At 48.9% G+C, this 19,089-nt stretch overlaps 1 protein-coding gene across 2 annotated transcripts in view; it reads right to left on the bottom strand.

Annotated features, from left to right (window-relative positions):
- Bdh1 (3-hydroxybutyrate dehydrogenase 1) overlaps positions 1-11,002 on the bottom strand; it is a 33,156-nt gene extending 22,154 nt beyond the window's left edge. The window contains exons 1-2 of one of the 2 annotated variants that reach the window (XM_026785416.1): positions 9,834-11,002; positions 1,047-1,169 (exon numbers count right to left, since the gene is read on the bottom strand). In XM_026785416.1, coding sequence (XP_026641217.1) covers positions 1,047-1,129 — 83 coding nt within the window. In that variant the 5' untranslated portion in view covers positions 1,130-1,169; positions 9,834-11,002. Of the gene's footprint in view, positions 1-1,046; positions 1,170-8,582; positions 8,749-9,833 lie in introns of those variants that run through there. The other variant, XM_013351009.2, reaches the window with a different exon arrangement.
- Positions 11,003-19,089: the final 8,087 nt, after the last annotated feature.

The raw sequence follows: 19,089 nt of genomic DNA, 5'->3' as shown, positions 1-19,089 counted from the left end.
TAGCATTTAACTTGACTATTGACTCACTTTCCTCAAATATGACCAGGAGAAGTGTGTCTTCTTTTGTAGCAGCAGAGCTATGGAACTCCCCCTGGAACAGGCCAGATCTGCTGAGTGTGGCGACATACACCTAGACCCGGCATGCACAGGCTAAAGAGGGAAGATCCTTAAAGCAAGGAATTGGAAACCAGCCTGGGCCACATGGTAAGATGTGTCTCCAAAATCCCAAATATTTGTTTGTTTAGTCTGCTTATTTCATAATTCTTCTAAATCACACAGCAGTTCAGGGATGCCTAGGGTATTCTCTTAAAGTGTAAACGTAAAAAAAACAAACAAAAAAACCCACCAAAGAATCGGTCACAAGGACTCTTGAAGCTTCTTGCCAAACATGCTAATCTGTATTTAACCACAACACCACAATGGCACACACACACACACACATACACACACACACACCCTACACCCGGACAGACATTCTTCAGAATAGCTGGCGAGTGGTCCTTCAGTATCAAGATCATGACTAAGGTGACGAAGACTTGCTGCTGATGAGAGCAGACTGAGGAGATGCATCAACTAAATGCAATGGTGGTGGCAGGGGCTAAATTATCGACTGTATAAAAGATCCTGTCAGTGGGTCACTCAGTGAAGGCTAGACAAGGTCTGCAGCTTGCTTATCAGTATCATTTCCATGGCACTACAATTTTATATGATGCAAGTGGCTAAGGAAGTTGAGTGTGGAGGAAGCTGAGTGTCCTTTGTTTTTGCAATTTTTAGGAAATTTTGAAAGTGTTTCGAATAAAGTGTTTATTTCTTCATTTTTGCAGCCACTGGGGATCATGTGTATACCAGGTTAGTGCTCTACCCCTGTGCTACAACCCCAGCACATCAAAGGGGTTTACAAGACAGGAGCTCTCTGCCCTGGGAGTCCTGGGAAGGCCTGGGCTTCTGAGCACTCCCTGAGGGCTGGCAGGTGTTGAGGACAGTCAGGACCCACCTGGGAAAAGCACAGTCCTCAAGGCCACCTACCTCTTCCTTTAGTGACTTACCTTCTCACATTGTTTCTGTCACAGATACTTAGAGTTTTTCCTGGGAGCTGCGACAGGGGTCTGAGACGGGCGGCCAGCATCATGTCAGCAAGTAGTAGGGTGATCTGCTTTCTTCTGGTGGTTCTGAAACACAAAACGCATGCTCAACCGCTTGCCCTCAGAAGTTTAGTCAGGAAAGTCCACTTTCTGACAAGGCACTGCTCAAGCTAAAGCTTTAGGAGATGGAAAATGGGGAGCCAGGGTGTACCAACATAGGACAACCATGGATGGGTGGTCACCTATGTGTGACAGACAACACTGAACCAGACCAGTGATCCTCCAGGCAGGCTGTACAGAAACTACTGGGGGAACTGACTTGGGGACATAACCAGGGGAAGGAATATCTAACCTTGTGACAAGGCAAAATGACCTCATCTGTAAAGTTCATGCTCAAGAACTGTGCAATTGAGTTTTGTTGTTGTTGTTATTGTTGTTGTTTTTCGAGACAGGCTCTTTCTGTATAGCCCTGGTTGTCCTGGAATCACTCTGTAGAGCGGGCTGGCCTTGAACTTACAGAGACCTGCCTGCCTCTGCCTCCCGAGTGCTAGAATTAACGGTGTGTGCCACCACTGCCACAAAAGGTATAATGTTCTAAGTCATTTTAGAATTTTGTGTTGGCTCACATCTGTAGCTGTCCTCAGCTGTATGTGACCTGCAGGCCACAGGTCTGACACACCTGTTGGGGAGTCCTCTGGGAGAGCAGCCACTGGCTGGGGCCGGTCTAACTCAGAAAGCCCTCCCTTGTCCAGGTTTCTGACATCTCGTGAAATATCCATCTGTGGTGATGGACACCAGCCTTCACCTACAGCGCATCTCCATCCTCTGCCAGTGGCGCGTGCTGTCCCACAACATGCACCACTTGGCTCAGGACTCCACCTCCCTCTCACCCCAGCAAACTGGAGGCTCTGAATTAAGGCGAGACTCTTCGCATTAAAACACACATATAAAATCCAGACAGGGTAGTACACGCCTGTACTACTTAGCACTTGTAAGCACTTGTTAGGCTGAGGCAGGAGGATTGCAACTTGGAAGTCGCCTCGACTATAAGGTAAGTTCCCCACCAGCCTGGGCTATAAGACAGCAAAACAAACAAACAAACATCATCGACAACAAAACCTGCACACAGAACAAACAAAGACCACACATATACCCCCTCATCCTTATCCATTTTAGGTTAAGTCAAACTACTACAACTACGTCACACGTCACTTGGTGTCGCCTAAGGCCTCCCCAGCACCATGGTGATTAAATGTCACGTATACAAACCAGACCCAGACAGGCTTACACTATGGCGACCAGGCTTGCACTATGGCGACCAAAGCAATGCTCATCACAGGGGCAGCTGGGGCCGTTTCACTGCTTTAATCTTCAGACAATGAAGAGAAGCAGAGGTCTCCTCAGCTTGCGCTATGCTTCCATTAGTGCCTGTGGCTCAGCATGTGTGTTAGCGCCTGCTCTGGCTAACGGTGACAGTTTCTGGCTAAAGGGCTAGGAGGGGACAGTGACAGCTTCTGGCCAAAGGAGGAGAGGCTGGGAGGTTCCACATGGCTGGAGCCCAGGTGATCAGACCTGGATGCGGATGTCTTTCTTCCTGGCCTCTCCTTTGTGAAACGGGCTGTAGATTGCCACATCTTGTTAATAATAAGATCCCAGCAGGGAGAAATCTCTCCCTAGCCCGCCCCAAACACAACTGACGGTCAGCCATGAGGCCAGTACATCAGTCAATTTTCTATGACAATTAATAAAGTACCTGATACCAAGTATATATAAAAGCCAACAGGTTCATTTTTGACCCATATTTTTATTCCAAACGTAAAGGTGTATGTCTAGTTACTGACTTCCAGCTGGCAGAGTCCCAGGTTGTTACGATACATCAAGACATCATAAGTCAGTAGTCAGTAGCAGGAACTAACTCCACATCTTCTGTCTTTCCTTCCTTCCTTCCTTCCTTCCTTCCTTCCTTCCTTCCTTCCTTCCTTCCTTCCTTCCTTCCTTCCTTCCTTCCTTCCTTCCTTCCTTCCTTCCTTCCTTCCTTCCTTCCTCCTTCCTTTTGAGACAGGGTCTCACTATGTAGCCTTGGCTGGCCTGGAGCTCAAGATGTAGACCAAGCTGGCCTCAAACTCATAAAGATCTGCCTGCCTCTATGAATGCTGGGGTTAAAGGCACACACCACCACACCTGGCACACAGACCTTTTATAGAGCCATCAAGATTCAACTAGGGAGCTCCACCCTGATGGCATTAGCTAATCTGGATCAGCTCCCAAAGGCCCTTCCTCTGAGGGAAAAAAAAAAATAGTTCACTTATGATCTGGAGAGGTGGCTCAGGGGTTAAGACCACTGGCTGCTCTTTCAGAGGACCCAAGTTCAATTCCCAATGCTCACATGGCAGCTCTCAATCATCTCTAACACCAGTTCTAAAGAATCCCACTCCCTCTTCTGGTGCCAGGAATGCATGTGGTGCAGAGGCTTGCATGCAGGCAAAGACGCCCATACACAAAGGAAAAAAAAAGTTAGAAAACAAAAAGTTTACTAATTTTCATAGTGAATAAGAACAGCCAGTTAAATTTCTACCCTTCAAACTTTACAATTCGAGTTAAGGCTCAGACCATATCTAGATCATGGGAGCCTTATGCTAGTCAACCGGCCTGCCTAGACAATGCTCAAGGGGCAGGCAGAGGTGCTTAGCTGCTGAATTCCCAGGCAGGCAGACAGGGCCCCTTTGACTTGTGTTACTTCTGATTTTGAACTTGACGGTGGTTCTTCTGTACTCTCCTTTCTATGAGTCACTCCCATTCTGAGAACTTCCGGCTAGAAAGATCTATCAGCCGGAGGCAAATCCTGCTTTGGCCTCACTTACCTACGCCTGCTCTGCTGGCCTCTAACGGCCTTTCTACAAAACCAATTTGCTCACTTTCCAACGTTGTCTCTTGCATGTCTGGGAGGCAGCTCTCTCCAGTCTCAGAGCCCTCGGCCATTGCTCTCCCTCTTCCTGGGTGGCTGAGGCTGGGAGGGCTCTTCTGTCCCTTCCGTCTTTGGAGTGGCTGCTCTTCATTACCTATTGTGATTTGAATATGGTTGCCTCCTAGAAAACTCATGTTGAAATGGAAGGGAGAAAAGGCTAGAGATGGAATCTAGATCTTCACACATTTAAGCCAATGTCCTACTGAGCTATTCCCCAAGTCACTAAGACTAATATCTGACTGTCAGTGGGGCAATGACACATGGGGTATTAGAAACTGGACACAGTGGAAGGAGGCCAGGGGTTCAAAATCACCTTCAGCTACAGAGAAAACTCAAGGCCACCTTGAGTCTCATGAGATTATATAAGAAAACGGGACCAAAACAGAAACTAGAGGTGACTAGAAGCCAGGTGTGGTCATACCTACAGTCTCAACACTTGGGAAACTGAGGCAGGAGGAACCCACATAGAGCAAGCTGCCTGGGCTTCACATGGAGCTCTTCCTATCTTTACACAACAAAAAAGTGTTTAGTCATTAGGGACAATTAGTGCTGGTCCCCGGGAGACGTCACTCTCCGGGGCTGGATGAGTTACCCTAAGAGCAGGCTGTCTGGAGCAACCCTTCTGCTACGTTCTGCCACGTTCAAACTAGCTCCCACCTCACCCCGCCTCTGTTGTGCTATAAACAGCATGGCGTCCTCACTGGAAGCTGAGCATCAGCCCTGTGCTTTGGACTTCTCAGAAGCACAGTCGAACTGAACCTCTTGTCTTAAAAAGTATCAGCCTCAGGTATTGTCACAGAACCATGCAAAGTCATCCCCCCTTTTTAGAGAGCTCCCAAGCGATGCTCAGCATGACCCTGCAGGCCCATTGTCTTTAATGCCCGAGCTACCCTGCTTATTAACTTAATCTCCCTTTATGAGACAAAACCTCATGAGACCAGAGGACCTGCCCATCCTCTTGGCCTCTTTCAGTAACCATCAGTACCCAGGACAACCAGAGGAGGCACCAAGCACACCTCTGTTGAGTCTGAAAGGAGATTAACCAAGGAGTAACCTTCCTTGTGGGTAGGAAGGCAGCATGCGGTCCATACTGAACTCCCTGTGGCAGGTCCCTGCAGGCGGCAGCACAACAGAGCCCAACTTGGCCCCTGTGGAAGACCCAAGCCAGAAACTTCATTCTCTACAGGAAGCCATGTGCTGAACATGGCTGAACACACACATCTCCACCTCCTCCCACCACAGCCGAGGCCTGCTCCCTGCTCCTGGGTGACTTCAAATGCTCGTCTGCAATTAAAGGCCTTCCCCAGCCCTTGGCTCAATGCCTGCATAAGAAAAATGTCTCAGGAGAGTCTCCAAATAGAGGGTTGCTTTCAACTTAGTTTTCCTTAGAGTCAGCAAAATGGGAAGTGTTATAGTCAAAATAGCTTAAAGCACATAAAAACTGAGGCCTTTGAATTATGCCCATTTACAATACAGTCTCGCATACACAGAGTGGAAGGCGGGGCCTCATACTAAGCAAGTGCTTTGCCGCTGAACTACACCCCCAGCCTGGCCTAGGTTTATGGAACACAGAGCTATCATGGCATACCTAAGGACTTTCCCCCAGTTGCTGTTGCTATCTTAATGCCACCGGCTGGATTTCACTCTCTGTAAAAGAACAGGAAGTTCTCTGCCTTCAGGTTTGGGAACAGAAATAGTGACAGGAAGCAGGTGGTTCCAGAAAAAGGAAGATCTCGTAAGGGCTGGGCTCTGTTGGCCTTGAAACTCAAGCACCACTGTACAGGGGCCCAGGGTTTTGCTTGGGGGACCAAATCCATAGGTACAAAATAAAGATGCTAGCAAAACTTGGGTCTCCTCTCATGAGCACCCCCTCAGATATCAATGCATAATCTGTGGGAAACCCAAGATGAACCCCATTTCTCCTCCCATCAAAGCAGTCCAAATCAGGAGCTTGGTATGGAAGTGCCTATAATCCCAGCACTCAGGAGGCAGAGGCAGGCAGATCTCTGTGACTTTGAGGCCAGCCTGGTCTATGGAGCAAGTTCCAGGACAGCCAGGGCTACACAGAGAAATCCTGTCTCGAAAAACTAAAAAATAAAAAAGTAAAAGCCTTTGTTCAAAGAGATGCTCACCAGTCCTTTGAGAGAGAGTCTGGACAGGAAGCTTCATAGGGTTATACAGGAACGTTAGATGGTACCTACACACCAGACTTCCAGCACAAATGCAGACATAACACACAACAAATCTCAACGGAGTCAATAAAGCCAAGGATTTAGCTGCACAGCCCGGTTCTACAGAGACACACCTAACATGGGCACCTCAATCTGCCCAGGAGACTGTGGTCACAGATGATTCCCTGAAAGGTAGTCACTGCAGTGTGCCTATTTTGTCAACCCCCTCTTCTCCCACTTGGTCCAGCCCACAGGATTCTGTCTCACAGCTGTTGCTGCACAGGGGGATGGCCTGTCCCCTGACCCTGGATGACTTAGATGACCCCTAGGAATGGATGAAAATCAGCCTCTATGAGCTGGACACCTAACACCAGCTGAGGGTAGGCAGTCAAAGGTGGATCCTACAGAACACTATCATTAATTTATCTGTTTTACGTTCATTGTCGACCTTATAATGGCAAGGTGACACTTGCCTCCCGTACTCCATCACTTATTTGTGTTTTCCCAAGAAAAGATGCTACCAGAAATGTCAAAATCACTATAAACTACAATAGCCAGACTAAGAATATTCTAGGCCCAGGAGACCAGGGCTTGCTTGTCAAGGGCAAGATCACTAATGCTATCAGGGGCTCCAGCCCTGGTCTGCTCTTACCATAAGGCGAGCTTTTATAGCTGTGTTATTCACTTGCTGTCAACACACTAAGGTTTATTTCCAGCTCAGCCTTTGTCCCAAACTCCAGGCTTCGGTACACAACTGTCCCTTTGAAGGTTTGATTGGGTATGCCAGGTTTAATTTGTCCCAAGTGTGCCTGTGTTCTGATTTCCTGCACATTCCAACATAGCTGTTGGCAAATCTTACTGACGTCCCCTCCATGAGCTAGTTAGGATCCACCACCATCTAAGCCTTCGTCCCTCCTTGCTTGCAGTATTGCAACAGCTTCCCAAGTAGGCTCTTTGAGCCCCTCAAGGACCCCATGCAGGATGTAGTCCTGCAAAACAGACATCATACCACTTCAATCTTGCATCTCATTCCCCTAACAATTAAAGCCCAGATTGGTAAAGACTGCCCAAAACCCTACCTGACCTTGCCCCATCGTCCTTTTACCCTCATCTCTGTCCACTGTGTTTCTGTCATGGTGGCCTTCTTGCTGTCACTGGAACATCTGGTGCACTGCCGCTTCAGGGTCATGCCTTTCTTGTCCCTCTGCCTGGAGACGCTTCATAAAACAGCTACATCTACAGAGCTCCATCACCTCAGTCCTTCACACCCCACCCTGGTAATTTCTCTGTCCGCTTCCTGCTTCCCTTTTTTGCTTTTCTTCTTGGTCCCTTGCTACAACCTTCTACACATTCTTTCTATCTTATCTGCATCTTCGAGACCCAAAGCTGAGTGAATTAGGGGGTTTTAAGGCAGGCGTGGTGGTCCATGCCTTTAATCCTAGAACTCAGGAGAGATACCAGTCCTTTTCTGTCGCTTTGTTCTGCACACCACATAGTTTAACCAGGGCCATGTGGCTGACCACTGCATTGGAACTGTCCATCGGAGCCTGGTGGGGTCTTCAGCGAGCACTCAGTTTTAGCCCATGACTCTCCCTGTCCCTAAGTCAATAGTAAATATTTCAGTCGTGAGGGGTGGGGGCCCCTGAGCCCCTCCTCCATCCACGCCTGACCTTTGAGGAGCTGATTTTGTAGTCCACCTGTGAAGGCATCCATAGCATCTGGGTTCTTACCAGAGCTCACTAAATCATCTGCTATACCATCTCTCTTCATTCCTGTGCCTCCCTTATCCTATACCAAATCGGATCTGCTTCACACCTAACAAATAAAACCTCCTCCAAGCTACCTTTCTTAATTGCCTATAGCAAAAATCAGCCTCCCAACAGCTACGCAGGAAGTTGAGGCAGGGTAGGGGTGGGGTGGGGTCAAGACCTTCCTGGACTATATGAAGTCCTAGGTCAGCCCAGGTAACTGAGTGGAACATTATCTGAAAATAATAGAAATCAGGTTAAAGATATAGCTCAATGGTAAACACCTATTGCATGAAGCCTTGGCTTCAACCCTCTTCACAGGAAAAATAACACCAAACAAACAAACAAACAATAAAACCTCTCCCTCTTTCCCCAGTCTCCCTCCGGACTTCTGTAATTTTAATCACCAAGTGGGGTATACTGGAGATATTTCTGTTCCCAACTACTCACAAACCCTAGCTAACCATCGGCCCCACCTGCACTATGAACACCCCACGAACAGGACTCAGATGGTGAATCACTGACTTTTAGGTTTCCTCTCGAGATGCGTTGTTCAGAAAGCATGAACAATAAATGTCTCCGTTTGGCTGCCTGGCCGGCTAGGGTGTTTATGTACCGTGCTTCAGGACGAATCTGATGTCGAAAGAAAGGCGTCTGCTGCGTCACAAAGGAGCCTGGCAAGAGGAAGCCTCTGCAACTCTTCCAAGTGGGAACCTCTGGGCTAGACAGTGACTCTGCATCTACTGACTTATGGGCCGACTTTGGCTCACTGGCTGGAAAAACACGCGATGGGTATTATGCCGCCGCCTCCTGGAAGGGGCAGCCACAGGGAGAGGGAAAATGACGTTGGGGCCCCACCCAGATGCACGAACCCACGGGATCTCGGCGCCCTCCCGCAGGCAAGGGGTATGGTGGAGTCGCACAGGCGCCTCCTCCTCCACGCCGCGCCCCCGACGTGGCTGTGGACCTCACAGCCAATCCCAGAGCCACGGTCCCTTCCAGCGGGCATGAGGGCGGGGACCAAGGGGGCTCGGCCAAAGCCGCGCTTCTATTGGCTGAGGCGGCACCACCTAGACAAAGCCACACTGTCCTCCAGACGCGGCGCTGGGGTGGCTTAGGGCCTGGTCCTGCCAGGGTCCCCGCAGCTCTGCCATCCCTAGCCGACCCCACGGTGCCGCCACCTTGCCTGAACCTTTTCCTCCCCCAGCACCGAGGTCAATTCGGTCTCCACTAACCCCGGCTCGGTTCACTCTCAAGCGGCTGGACCTGAGGCCTCACCGCTGTCCAGCATCCTTTCTGGGCTCAGCAGGCACGGAGGAGGAGCTGCCAAACCCCGAGAACAGAGCCTAGTGGAGGTCATGGAAGGAGCGGGTGAACGTAGGGCAAGGTCGGGAGAAGGGTCGGGACTGCGCAGAGCCTACAGCCGAGGCTAGAAGATTGGAAGAAAGGGGCTACGAAGTGACCTTGGGCCAGTTCCTTTCATTCCTGGGGTCTCAGTTCCCGTCTGTGAAATTGCGCGGGCAGTGAACAGTGAGTGCCAAAGGTTTCACGTAGAGGCCAAGAGGCCGCATAATCGACCCCGGGGCTCCCGTTGCGAAAATAAAGCACCTTGTTCCTGGAGGCGCGCACGGAGGAAGCGGGAAGCAGCTAGAGGGTGGCGGGTGCAGACGACAGGGGGCCGAGACAGGGAGATCGATCGATCCATCTCTGGTTCCTCTTTGGCCGCAGAGCTGCCTAGAGGACACTATGTCCCTTCCCCACCCGCATGCCAAGGACCCGGTACAGGAGCCACGCCAGGCCAAACCAAACGGGGCAGATGGCGCTGGCGTGCAAGCCCCAGTGACGGCGATGAAGACCCTCCTCTTACCCCAAAGAGACCCGGTAGGGGGCTCCAAGACGAGGGCTGGGCTGGTGCGCAGTCTCAACCTGGTGCTGTGCAGGTGATCGCGCTTCTGGCTTGGAATTGGCGCCCTGCTCCTGTTTCCCAGGATACTCTCCTGAATCCCCTAAAACCGGCCTTCTGCCTCCGACACCCGGATGTGCCTTACACACTCCGATGCTTGCGTTAAGGCTGCGCCGGGCGGGGCCCGACGGCAGACAGCGCGGAGGCGGGGAGAGCTTGGGCGCAGCCTCCTTAGCCCTCCTTATCCCGGCCTGGCTCTGCTCCAGTAGAGGGTGCCCCTAGTCTCTAGGCACCCCGGAGATAACTTGTTCATCCCAATATAAGCCTGGTACAGATCCCTGCTGCCATCTGATCTTTCCTTCCTGGACCCTGGATGGAGCAGGAAGGCAAAAGGTGAGAGAAGGCGTCAGCCCTCTCCCCGCGCCCCCAAACCAGGGGAGAAAGTGCAGCTTCCAGGAAGTGAAGAAATCCCGCAAAGGACAAGACTTCTTCCAGGTTTTTCGTGTGTTTGCTGTCCTTAAAGCTCACCGGAGCTAAAAGATTAGTTGGTTGACTTTTAAATGTCATTTAACCAAATGACATAGAAAATTTTTCTTCTGAGATTCTTTAACGTATCGCAACTTCCCAAGGTTTCACCAATAGGACATATCTGCGTGTGGTCTGCAGGGGCAGTCAGCCACCCCACTACCACGAGATACCTGTTTCCAGGATGAGAAACAGGCTGAGAGAAGATACCAGGCTGTTAGTGATGGAGCTATGTTTAGAAAAATTACATAACGACTGCGCAGAAAGGGACTAGGAAGGTGAACGTCCGAGGGAAGTACCGGGCTGATTGTGGGGGGTGGGGCGAGCTTTAAAGAAATCTGCCATCTCCGTTCCTGAATTTTGAGGGCTGAGGCTGTGTTTCTTTTTTATGCCCCGCTTCTGGCACCCAGAACACTGAAGACCAAGAGTCCTGAAAAGAGAATGTCTTGGTTTGTTGTGCCCATTTCACAGACTCAAACCAGACTCAGAATGGCGCTCAGTAGATGGTGCCATAGCCCATAAAAACAAATCCCTATTCGTAAATCAGGCGTGGCGGTACATGTCTTTAATCCCAGCACTCGGAGAGCCGGGCAGATCTATAAAGTGAGTTCCAGGGTTCCAGGGGAAACCTGTCTCAAAAAAAAAAAAAAAAACAAAAACAAAAACCAAAACTTATAAAACACCTGTAATCATAAAAGCATTATAGAATGAGTTGCACTTTGAGGGTTGTGTCATGCTGGAAGAGAGTTAATCTTCCCATCTAGGAGAACCGTAAATTCTAACTTGGTACTTGGGGCTGAGAATTATGTATAAAGATTTATAGAAGACTTACTAGTTGACTTTTTGACATTAGCTTAGACACCCTTAGCGGCTGATTTCCAGTCTTTCTAGCCCAGCTTTGCTGGTGTAACCTGAGAAGCCCCCACCTCAGCCGTACCTGTAGCTCCTGACTTCAATGTGTCCCATTGTCACAGCAGTCTTGGACCACTGGGGCAACCCACCGCTCTCCGATACTGGGTAAACCTGCCAACATAAAATAGCCAACGCCTTCTGGGACGTTTCTCTGACCAATATCACCCCCCTGAGACACATCTGGCCCTCATTATCCCCTTAGCAGTACTGAAGTGAGCCTAGCGTACGTCCTGAAATGATAATATGGGGTCGGTGGTACTGAGCCATGTGACCAACTAGCACATCCTTTCCCACTCCATCCTCCCATTTGACTCCAGCAGTTACGTCTGAAATGATTCTCAATGGTGGCCCGGGTGAGTGTCCTGTTTTGCTGTGCAAATGACGTACAGAGCCATCCTCTCCCCAGAGGGAAGGCCATGCATTGTCTGCCAGACACTCTCAGACCACGTGCATAAGTTACTGACCTCGATTACTGAATTCCAAACCACAGAACACCTCTAAGATGTTGGTACCCATGGGCAGATCACCAGCACCCTCCCATCTAGTAAGTAGGGCCATCCCATGCTTTTCAGAATCTCTGGGGACTTGGCCAAGCCATCCCTCCTAAGAACATATAGGAAGGTATGCCGTGAGCTCTTGTTAGACTTCATATGCAGAGGCTACCTTCATCCCAAGGAAACTGCTTGACCCTCAAAACTGGGATCTAAATTAAATGGAAACACAGTGGAGTTAATGTGTCTTATCGATGGGGTGTATTCCCTGTGCGATTTTCTCATACATATATATAATGACAGGGTCTCACTGTGTGGTCCTGCCTGGAAGACTGGTCTGCCTCTGCCTCTCCAGTGCTGGAATTAAAGGCGTGCGCCACCACACCTGGCTCTTCTTGTCCCTTTTAAACATTGTAAAAAGAAAATTTCTCTGTATGGCAGTGAGCCATGTGAGTGACTAGTGAAAATGCTCTTTCGTCACCCCGTTAATCACATAAACGGGGTTTGGTCCCCAGATAAGCCATCTGTATACACATCCTCTTTAGGGTCTGCTTGGGGTGGGGGGCAAGGGGGTACACATATGAGGAAAATGGCAGCTCTCATGGGGCTAGAATGTCAGGCCTCTTTCTAAAGACTGCTCCCAAACCTGCTAATGAAGAACTTGTTTGTTGGGTTTGAGATTTCACGCCTTCATTTCCCAAATGTCCTGCCCTCGAGGGCATCACTAACAACTCAGAGACAGGCAGGAAATGGGGACTCCCAGGAGAAAGCGATGGAATAGGCAAGAGAGGTGAGTAGAGGCGGCTCCATCTCTAGTCATTCTGTCTTCCAATCTGGGAGCTGGAGAAAAGGCTTGGCTGTGAATGTGAGCACACGAAGCAGAAACTGTGGGAACCAGGTCACTCTAGACAAGACATGTGCCAAGAGTCCAGCTTCCCGCCGCACTTCGGCCCAGACGCAGGGCCTGGGGCCAGGCTCCTTAGCAGCTGTGCACCTCACCTGAATCCCCAGAGGGCGCTGTTGCAAATAACCAACTAGGTTTGGGAGGGAAAAAAAAATCTCTGCCTTTTAGGGATTGAGATGTGTGCGCGAGCTGAGTCATCGGGATCCCTACCGTAAGTCTTCTGAAAGAGGGACCGAGACGTGCAGTGAGATTAGGAAGTGTGGCGCTTGGGAGAAGTTTTAGAGAAGAATTGGCTTTCTGAAAGATTAAAAACTCAGGAAAACTGCAACACCTAAGTCCCCTGCTGAATCAGGTTCTCCTTATCTCACGCTTTGACCAGGCCGGTTTAGTTAACATCCCTCCCCTTTCTGGACCCTGCCCAACTCAGAGTACACCTGGCCCCGGGTGCCTCTGCTTCCTGCTGCTAATGGAGAGTGCAGCATCTGATTGGTGTAGACTAAATCGGCCTTTATTCCCCCCCCCCCCCCAAATCCCGCACAATCTGCAATTCTGCAATGAGATCGGACGGGGCTAGAAAACAATGGTGCCATCTGCTACCTCAGATCCCACAGACTTTCTGTTTTGATGCAACTGGGTTTTTCTTTTAATCTGGAGGCCTGGGGAGGTGGCACCAGGGGATGAGCAAAAGCCAAAGCTGAGTTCAACACTGCCCCCCATCACCCCAACCCACGTAAGAAGTCAAATGTGGCTGCATATCTGCAGTCCCAGCATCCTATCAAGATGGATGGCTATGACCCAATTTATGAGGCACTCGGAATAGGGACTCCTTTCTACAGTAGCAAGTTCTCCATAGTTGCTGGGTTTACATGGAAATGTCTCACAGTGATTCTGATATAGTGGCCAATTCTGGTACTAACTAACCTAATTGACCATATTAACTTTTTTCTTTCTCTTGAGACAAAATCTCACTGTATCTCACTGTACAGGCTGCCCTTGAATTCACAATCTTCCTGCTTCGGCCTACTAATTTCAGGAACTACAGGTGTGTATAATACCATACTTGGCCCATATAAACCTTAAATTATAGTACATGGGACCTGATTCTCAATGTTTAAATCTGGTTAATTTTCTATACTTCTAGGTCTATTTTTTTAAAGAATATTGAATATACTACAACAAATTTTAAAACCAAGGTACAAATTTATATGCTTATTTCAATTAATTTTTTTCAGTGAGCACACATCCCTTTCATTTCTGCTGTTGGCACCCAAGTAGGCATTTTTGCTGTTGGCACCCAAGTTGGAACCTAATTTTTCCATCTATCAAACTGCTTAGCTACTGAGTCTTTAGGAGTAGCCGGGACCTCTTTCTAAAAGCCTGTTTTCTTGTCTCGAACCTTCTAAGCAACCCTGGAGACGCAGGGGCATTTCCTTCCACAGGCAACTCTCGGTCAACTTTCTCTTACCTTAGTGGCGAGCTTCTGCAACACTGCCAGTACAGGGAGTCGTCCCCAGACGGCGACCAGCCAGATGCCCAGAGTCCTCTTACTTCCCAGCAGGGTATAATAACTGCCCAGCAAAATCTCTTCCAGACTTAATGTGTTTCCTTTAGTTGGGAATGAAAGTTTCCACACGAGCACGACAGGAAAGCCACCTACTGATAAAATACGGTATCAAGCAAGCTTCTGGATGTCTACGTGTTTGCTATTGAACGGGCAAAGTTCGGTTTTGTTACCATTTGTTTTAAGTTTAAACTGTCTGTGAATTTGACCCTCTGGCAAGCAGAGGATCAAGGGTTGATACTGCCGCTAAGGGAAATACTGTAAAGAAAAAAAAAATATGGCAAAGGCCATCCTGGCTCTATCTGAAGCTCACCCTGCCAGGCAGGCAATTGTGGACACAAGTTAGCTCAGGAACTAGCTGAAGAGAATGGGGACTAGCCAGGGTACCCTGAAGCATAAGCAGGAAATACGACTTGAGGAAGAGTTTTGAAAGTTTCAGGAGCTTTGCAGGGGATGCCTGGAATTCTGAGAATCCCTTGGGGGCAGCTCTTAGTATAGCCATCTACGATTCAAGTGGTTTTAAACTCAATGGAAAAGTAAGCAGGGTTAAATTAGTGACCCGCATTGGTCTCTTCAGAAAACAAGGTTTGGTCACCTAACCTGGAGAGAAATGAGACAGCTGACATGCTTCCTGGGGCCGAAGGGAAGACAGACCTGGTAGTGGATGAGAGCCATTAGTGTGACCAGTTGCTAAGTCTGTAGTTGGCATGAATATTATTCCATGTTTCCTTATAACTATGTTTGCATGTACAGCGATCCCTTGGTTCCCTTCTCTTTCTTATCCTTTTGTCACGTAACATAAGAGGTGTTGACGCTCCAGTCCCAAGTCAACACATCATAAGAGTGCTTAGGGCTCTTGCCGAGGATCAGAGTTCGGTTCCCAGCCTGCATGTCTGGTAACTCACAACTGTAATGCCAGCTTCGGAGGATCTGATGCCCTCTTCTGGCCTCCGAGGGCACTCCCACTCATGGGCCACCCCACTACCTGCCTCCCCTCGCCCACAATTCAAAATAAAAAAAAATAGGGCCAGTTATAGTGGTACACACATTTAATCCCAACACTCAGAAGGCCGAGGCTGGTGGATCTCTGTGAGTTCTAGGCCAGCCTGGTCTATATAGTAAGACCATGTCTCAAAGACCAAAAATTAAATAAATAAGTAAGTAAGCAAATAAATAAATAAATATCTTAGAAAATACCGTGTTGATTTTAGTCTCCTAATAGTTAAGGACTATTAGCTATTACCAGCTGGCCTCCTATACAGAGTGGACTTGTTGAGATGTCTCAGACACGTGATCCAAATCCTTAAAAATTTCTCCATTGGACTGAGGGTGTTGCTCTGTTAGAGAGGACTTATCTAGAACATCTGAGGGTTGAGTTCAATCTCCAACAATGTAAAATAAATAAATAACCTTCTTGGGCCCAGTGAGTTGGCTCAGCAAGTAAGGCCGCTTGCCACCAAACACAGCAGCCTGAGTTCAGTACCTGAAATCTTCATAGTGAAAAGAGAGGACCGACTTCCGCAAGCTGTTTTCTGACCTCACACGTGTACGCTAATGTGCGCATATGATAAATAATAAATACATGTTTTAAAATTTCTCCCCTGTATGGGCCATTTCACGTTCAAACCATATTTGTCTCTGAGGGGGATACATGGGAAGCCCATTCTTGATATTGGTAGTTGAATGAGATTTGTAGTATTATGTGTGCACATAATATACATTTTATATGCATGGACAACCCTACTAAAATACCCACTCAAAGTGGTCTGGCTCCCCAGTTGGACCCTGAGACAAACTTGAAGCAGATTCTTCTCTGGAATTGTCACTCTTTTGAGAGTGGCAGTAAAGGAACGTATTCTGGGGCCTGGAAGATAGGCCAAAGGTAGGAGGGTTGGTCTCAAGCCAAGTCCAGAAGTGGCAGTGTTCACTTTACACCCTGTCTACGCCCTGAAGTCTCTGCGGTCACTGCCCTCCAGGTCCTCGCTGACTGTGGAGGGGACGAACACAGGAGCTTGCTCTTGAGCTCCCGTGCTTTCTGTGTCCTAACTCACAACTGCAACTGTTCCTCTTTCCCATATTTTCCATCTCTCCTTTCTGGACACTGCTAAAATCCTCAGCCTGCTTGCCCTAACGCTCTGGGTTCTCTCTCACCTCCCCCTCCTTGCCTGTCCTGTCCTCCTCTCACCTCTCCCCCCTCCTCCCCTCCCCCGCCTGTCCCGTCCCTCTCTTTCCTCTCTACCCCCTGCATCTGCTCACAGGCTGCCACTGCCAAGCTTCACCCTTTCTTTGCTTCCCACTCACAAGGCCTAACTTCTCTTCCATGTGTCCATCACCCTCCTCCGGCAACTGTCCAAGCCTGCTGTTTCCACTGTCAAACACCAATAATATTGGCCTGTACTTTCTCCAGAGTCCCTTTGAAGATTCTTTCATCTGTAGAAGAGTCTTGTGTCCTTAGTAACAAGGCAATGGAAGAGGGAGCTATTCTTCAGGTGGAGGCCCAGGAGTGGGTCAACAGAAACAGGGGTCACTGTAGCGCCTGAATACAGACAACAGGTGACCTTTCCTCCAGCTCATTATTTTGAAAAGAAGTTTAGGTGAGTGATAGAGCTTCGTGGTAGAGCATGTGTTTAGCATATACTTAAAAGTTGCTTGTGTGTGTGTGTGTGTGTGTGTGTGTGTGTATGTCTTCCTCAGGAGCTTTCTACCTTGTGTTTTGACACAGAGCCCCTACTGGCTTGGAACTCACCAAGGGAGCTAGACAGGCTGTCCAGCAGTCTCCAGGGACCCACTTGTCTCCATGTCCCCATCGCTGAGGTAACAAGCATGCACCACCACACTCAGCTTTTTCATATGGTTTCTGGGATCACTCAGGCCACGGAAAGTGCCTTACTGACTGTGCTGTCTCCCCAGACCCCACAAAGTTCACTTTACGTAAAAGATGAAAGAGGAGCATAACAAACCCTCTGCCACCTATAATTGAGAGCCACCACCAGTCCTTAGCAATTTGCCACACATACTTTAACTCTGTAAGCATAGATACCCACACACAGTATATGTATGTACAGGTACGTGGATATATGCATATTGTTGGATCATTCGGAACTCGTTGCAGAAACGACACATCGTTTTCTCAAGAGTCCATTCCATGAGCATGACATGCTTAGCTGGCATGATTCTTCAGATCCCTTAGTCTAGACAGTGAGTCTTCCATTGTGTTAGTTTGTCTCTTGCCTGCCGCTGTGTGTCTCCCTGCCTGGGACCAGCCATCATCAGAGACCTGCATCAGCATGTTCTTGTGGCATGCCCATCTGTCTGTCTCTCCTTGTGGCCTGCTGCAGCCACTTGGGAAACTGTGCCGTCCCTGCCTGGGACTGGCTGCTCTTGGGACTGGCTGCTCTTGGGACTGGCTGCTCTTGGGACTGGCTGCTCTCAGGACCGGCTGCCAGCTGTCTGCCACCACGTGGCCTGCTGCCAAAAACCTGGGGACCTGCAGCCGCTGGGGACCCAGGGATCCTGCTGCATTTTTTATTAATCATTAATTCAGTTCACCCCAGGTTAGGTATGTTGTGTAGGAACACTACCTGCATGGTTCTGAGGTGTAGTTTAGGTTGGGGGGGGGCAGTATGTTTCTTATGTGACGAAGGAGCTCCAGTTTCTCCTGAGGTCTGAAGAGGAAGGTACTCAGGAGGAGATGAGAAATCCAGGCAAACATGTCCTGTCCTTTTTGACTGTTGTTCAGAGGCCAGCAGAGGCAGAGTAATGACTCAGCAGGTTAGAACACTTGCTGCTCTTCCAGAGCAGATTTTAGCTCACAGCACCCAGACAGGGTGGCTCATAACCACTTGTAACTGCAGTTCCAAGGTATCCAGTGCCTTCTTCAGGCCTCTATGGGTGCCGGCACCTACCTGTGCACACACATTAAGCACATAGATTAAAATAAATCTTTAAAAAAGCTTCAAGATGCCAAGAAACAAGCCTCACTCAAATGGCCAGGTTTCAGCTCCTGGATGAGATGTTTTGAACCCTTTCCCAAGCCCTCTCCCCCAGGCTACAACATATTTTTAGCTAGCATTAAGAGGGAAAGACAATCTCAAATAAAAAGAATGATTGTTTTAGTGTTCTTTCCCTTCCCTTCATTGTCAAATCTGCATGAACCATTTTACTCAGAAATCCCTTCCCTCTGTCCTTCTTCCTGCTCACCAAATGACCTCCCATTTGCAGGCAGGGATTTTATCCCACTAGCCAGCTCCCAAATAACCACATGGAGATATATTATTGGTTATATGTGTTCTGCTGATAGCTTAGGCTTATTACTGACTAGCTCTTATAACTTAAATTAATCCGTATTTCTTATCTACACTCTATCATGTGGTGCTACCTTTTTTCAGCACAGCATGTTCACCTCCTGCTTCCTCTGCACGTGACTGCCAACTCTACCCACCTTCTTCCCAGCATTCTCTCAGTCTGACTCTCTCACCTAACCCCTTTCTGCCTAGCTATTCGCCAGTTAGTTCTTTATTAAACCAATGAGAGCAAAACATATTCACCGTGTAAAAAAGGATTATCCTGTCCCACAGTACCCCTTGACTCCACATACCTAGGTGCCTGGTCCAGTCCTCGGGAACCAGCACTTCAGGGGAAGATAGCCAAGACAGGCAAGGGCCAGGTCACCAGGAGATAGCTGTTGGGACCATCATCTTGGGCAGCTCAGAAGGGGACTTGGGGACATTGACAAAGGCAATCGCTTGAAAAGGCCTTACTCAGGAGGAGGATGCCAGCTGTGAGCTGGAAGTGGGCTGTAGCCCAGGCTAGTAGGCATGTTAGGAG

Source organism: Microtus ochrogaster, chromosome 2, assembly GCF_000317375.1.
Source record: "Microtus ochrogaster isolate Prairie Vole_2 chromosome 2, MicOch1.0, whole genome shotgun sequence".
Lineage (NCBI taxonomy): Eukaryota > Metazoa > Chordata > Mammalia > Rodentia > Cricetidae > Microtus > Microtus ochrogaster.
Note: the sequence above shows the minus strand (reverse complement) of the source record. Positions and strands in the feature narration are given on the sequence as shown.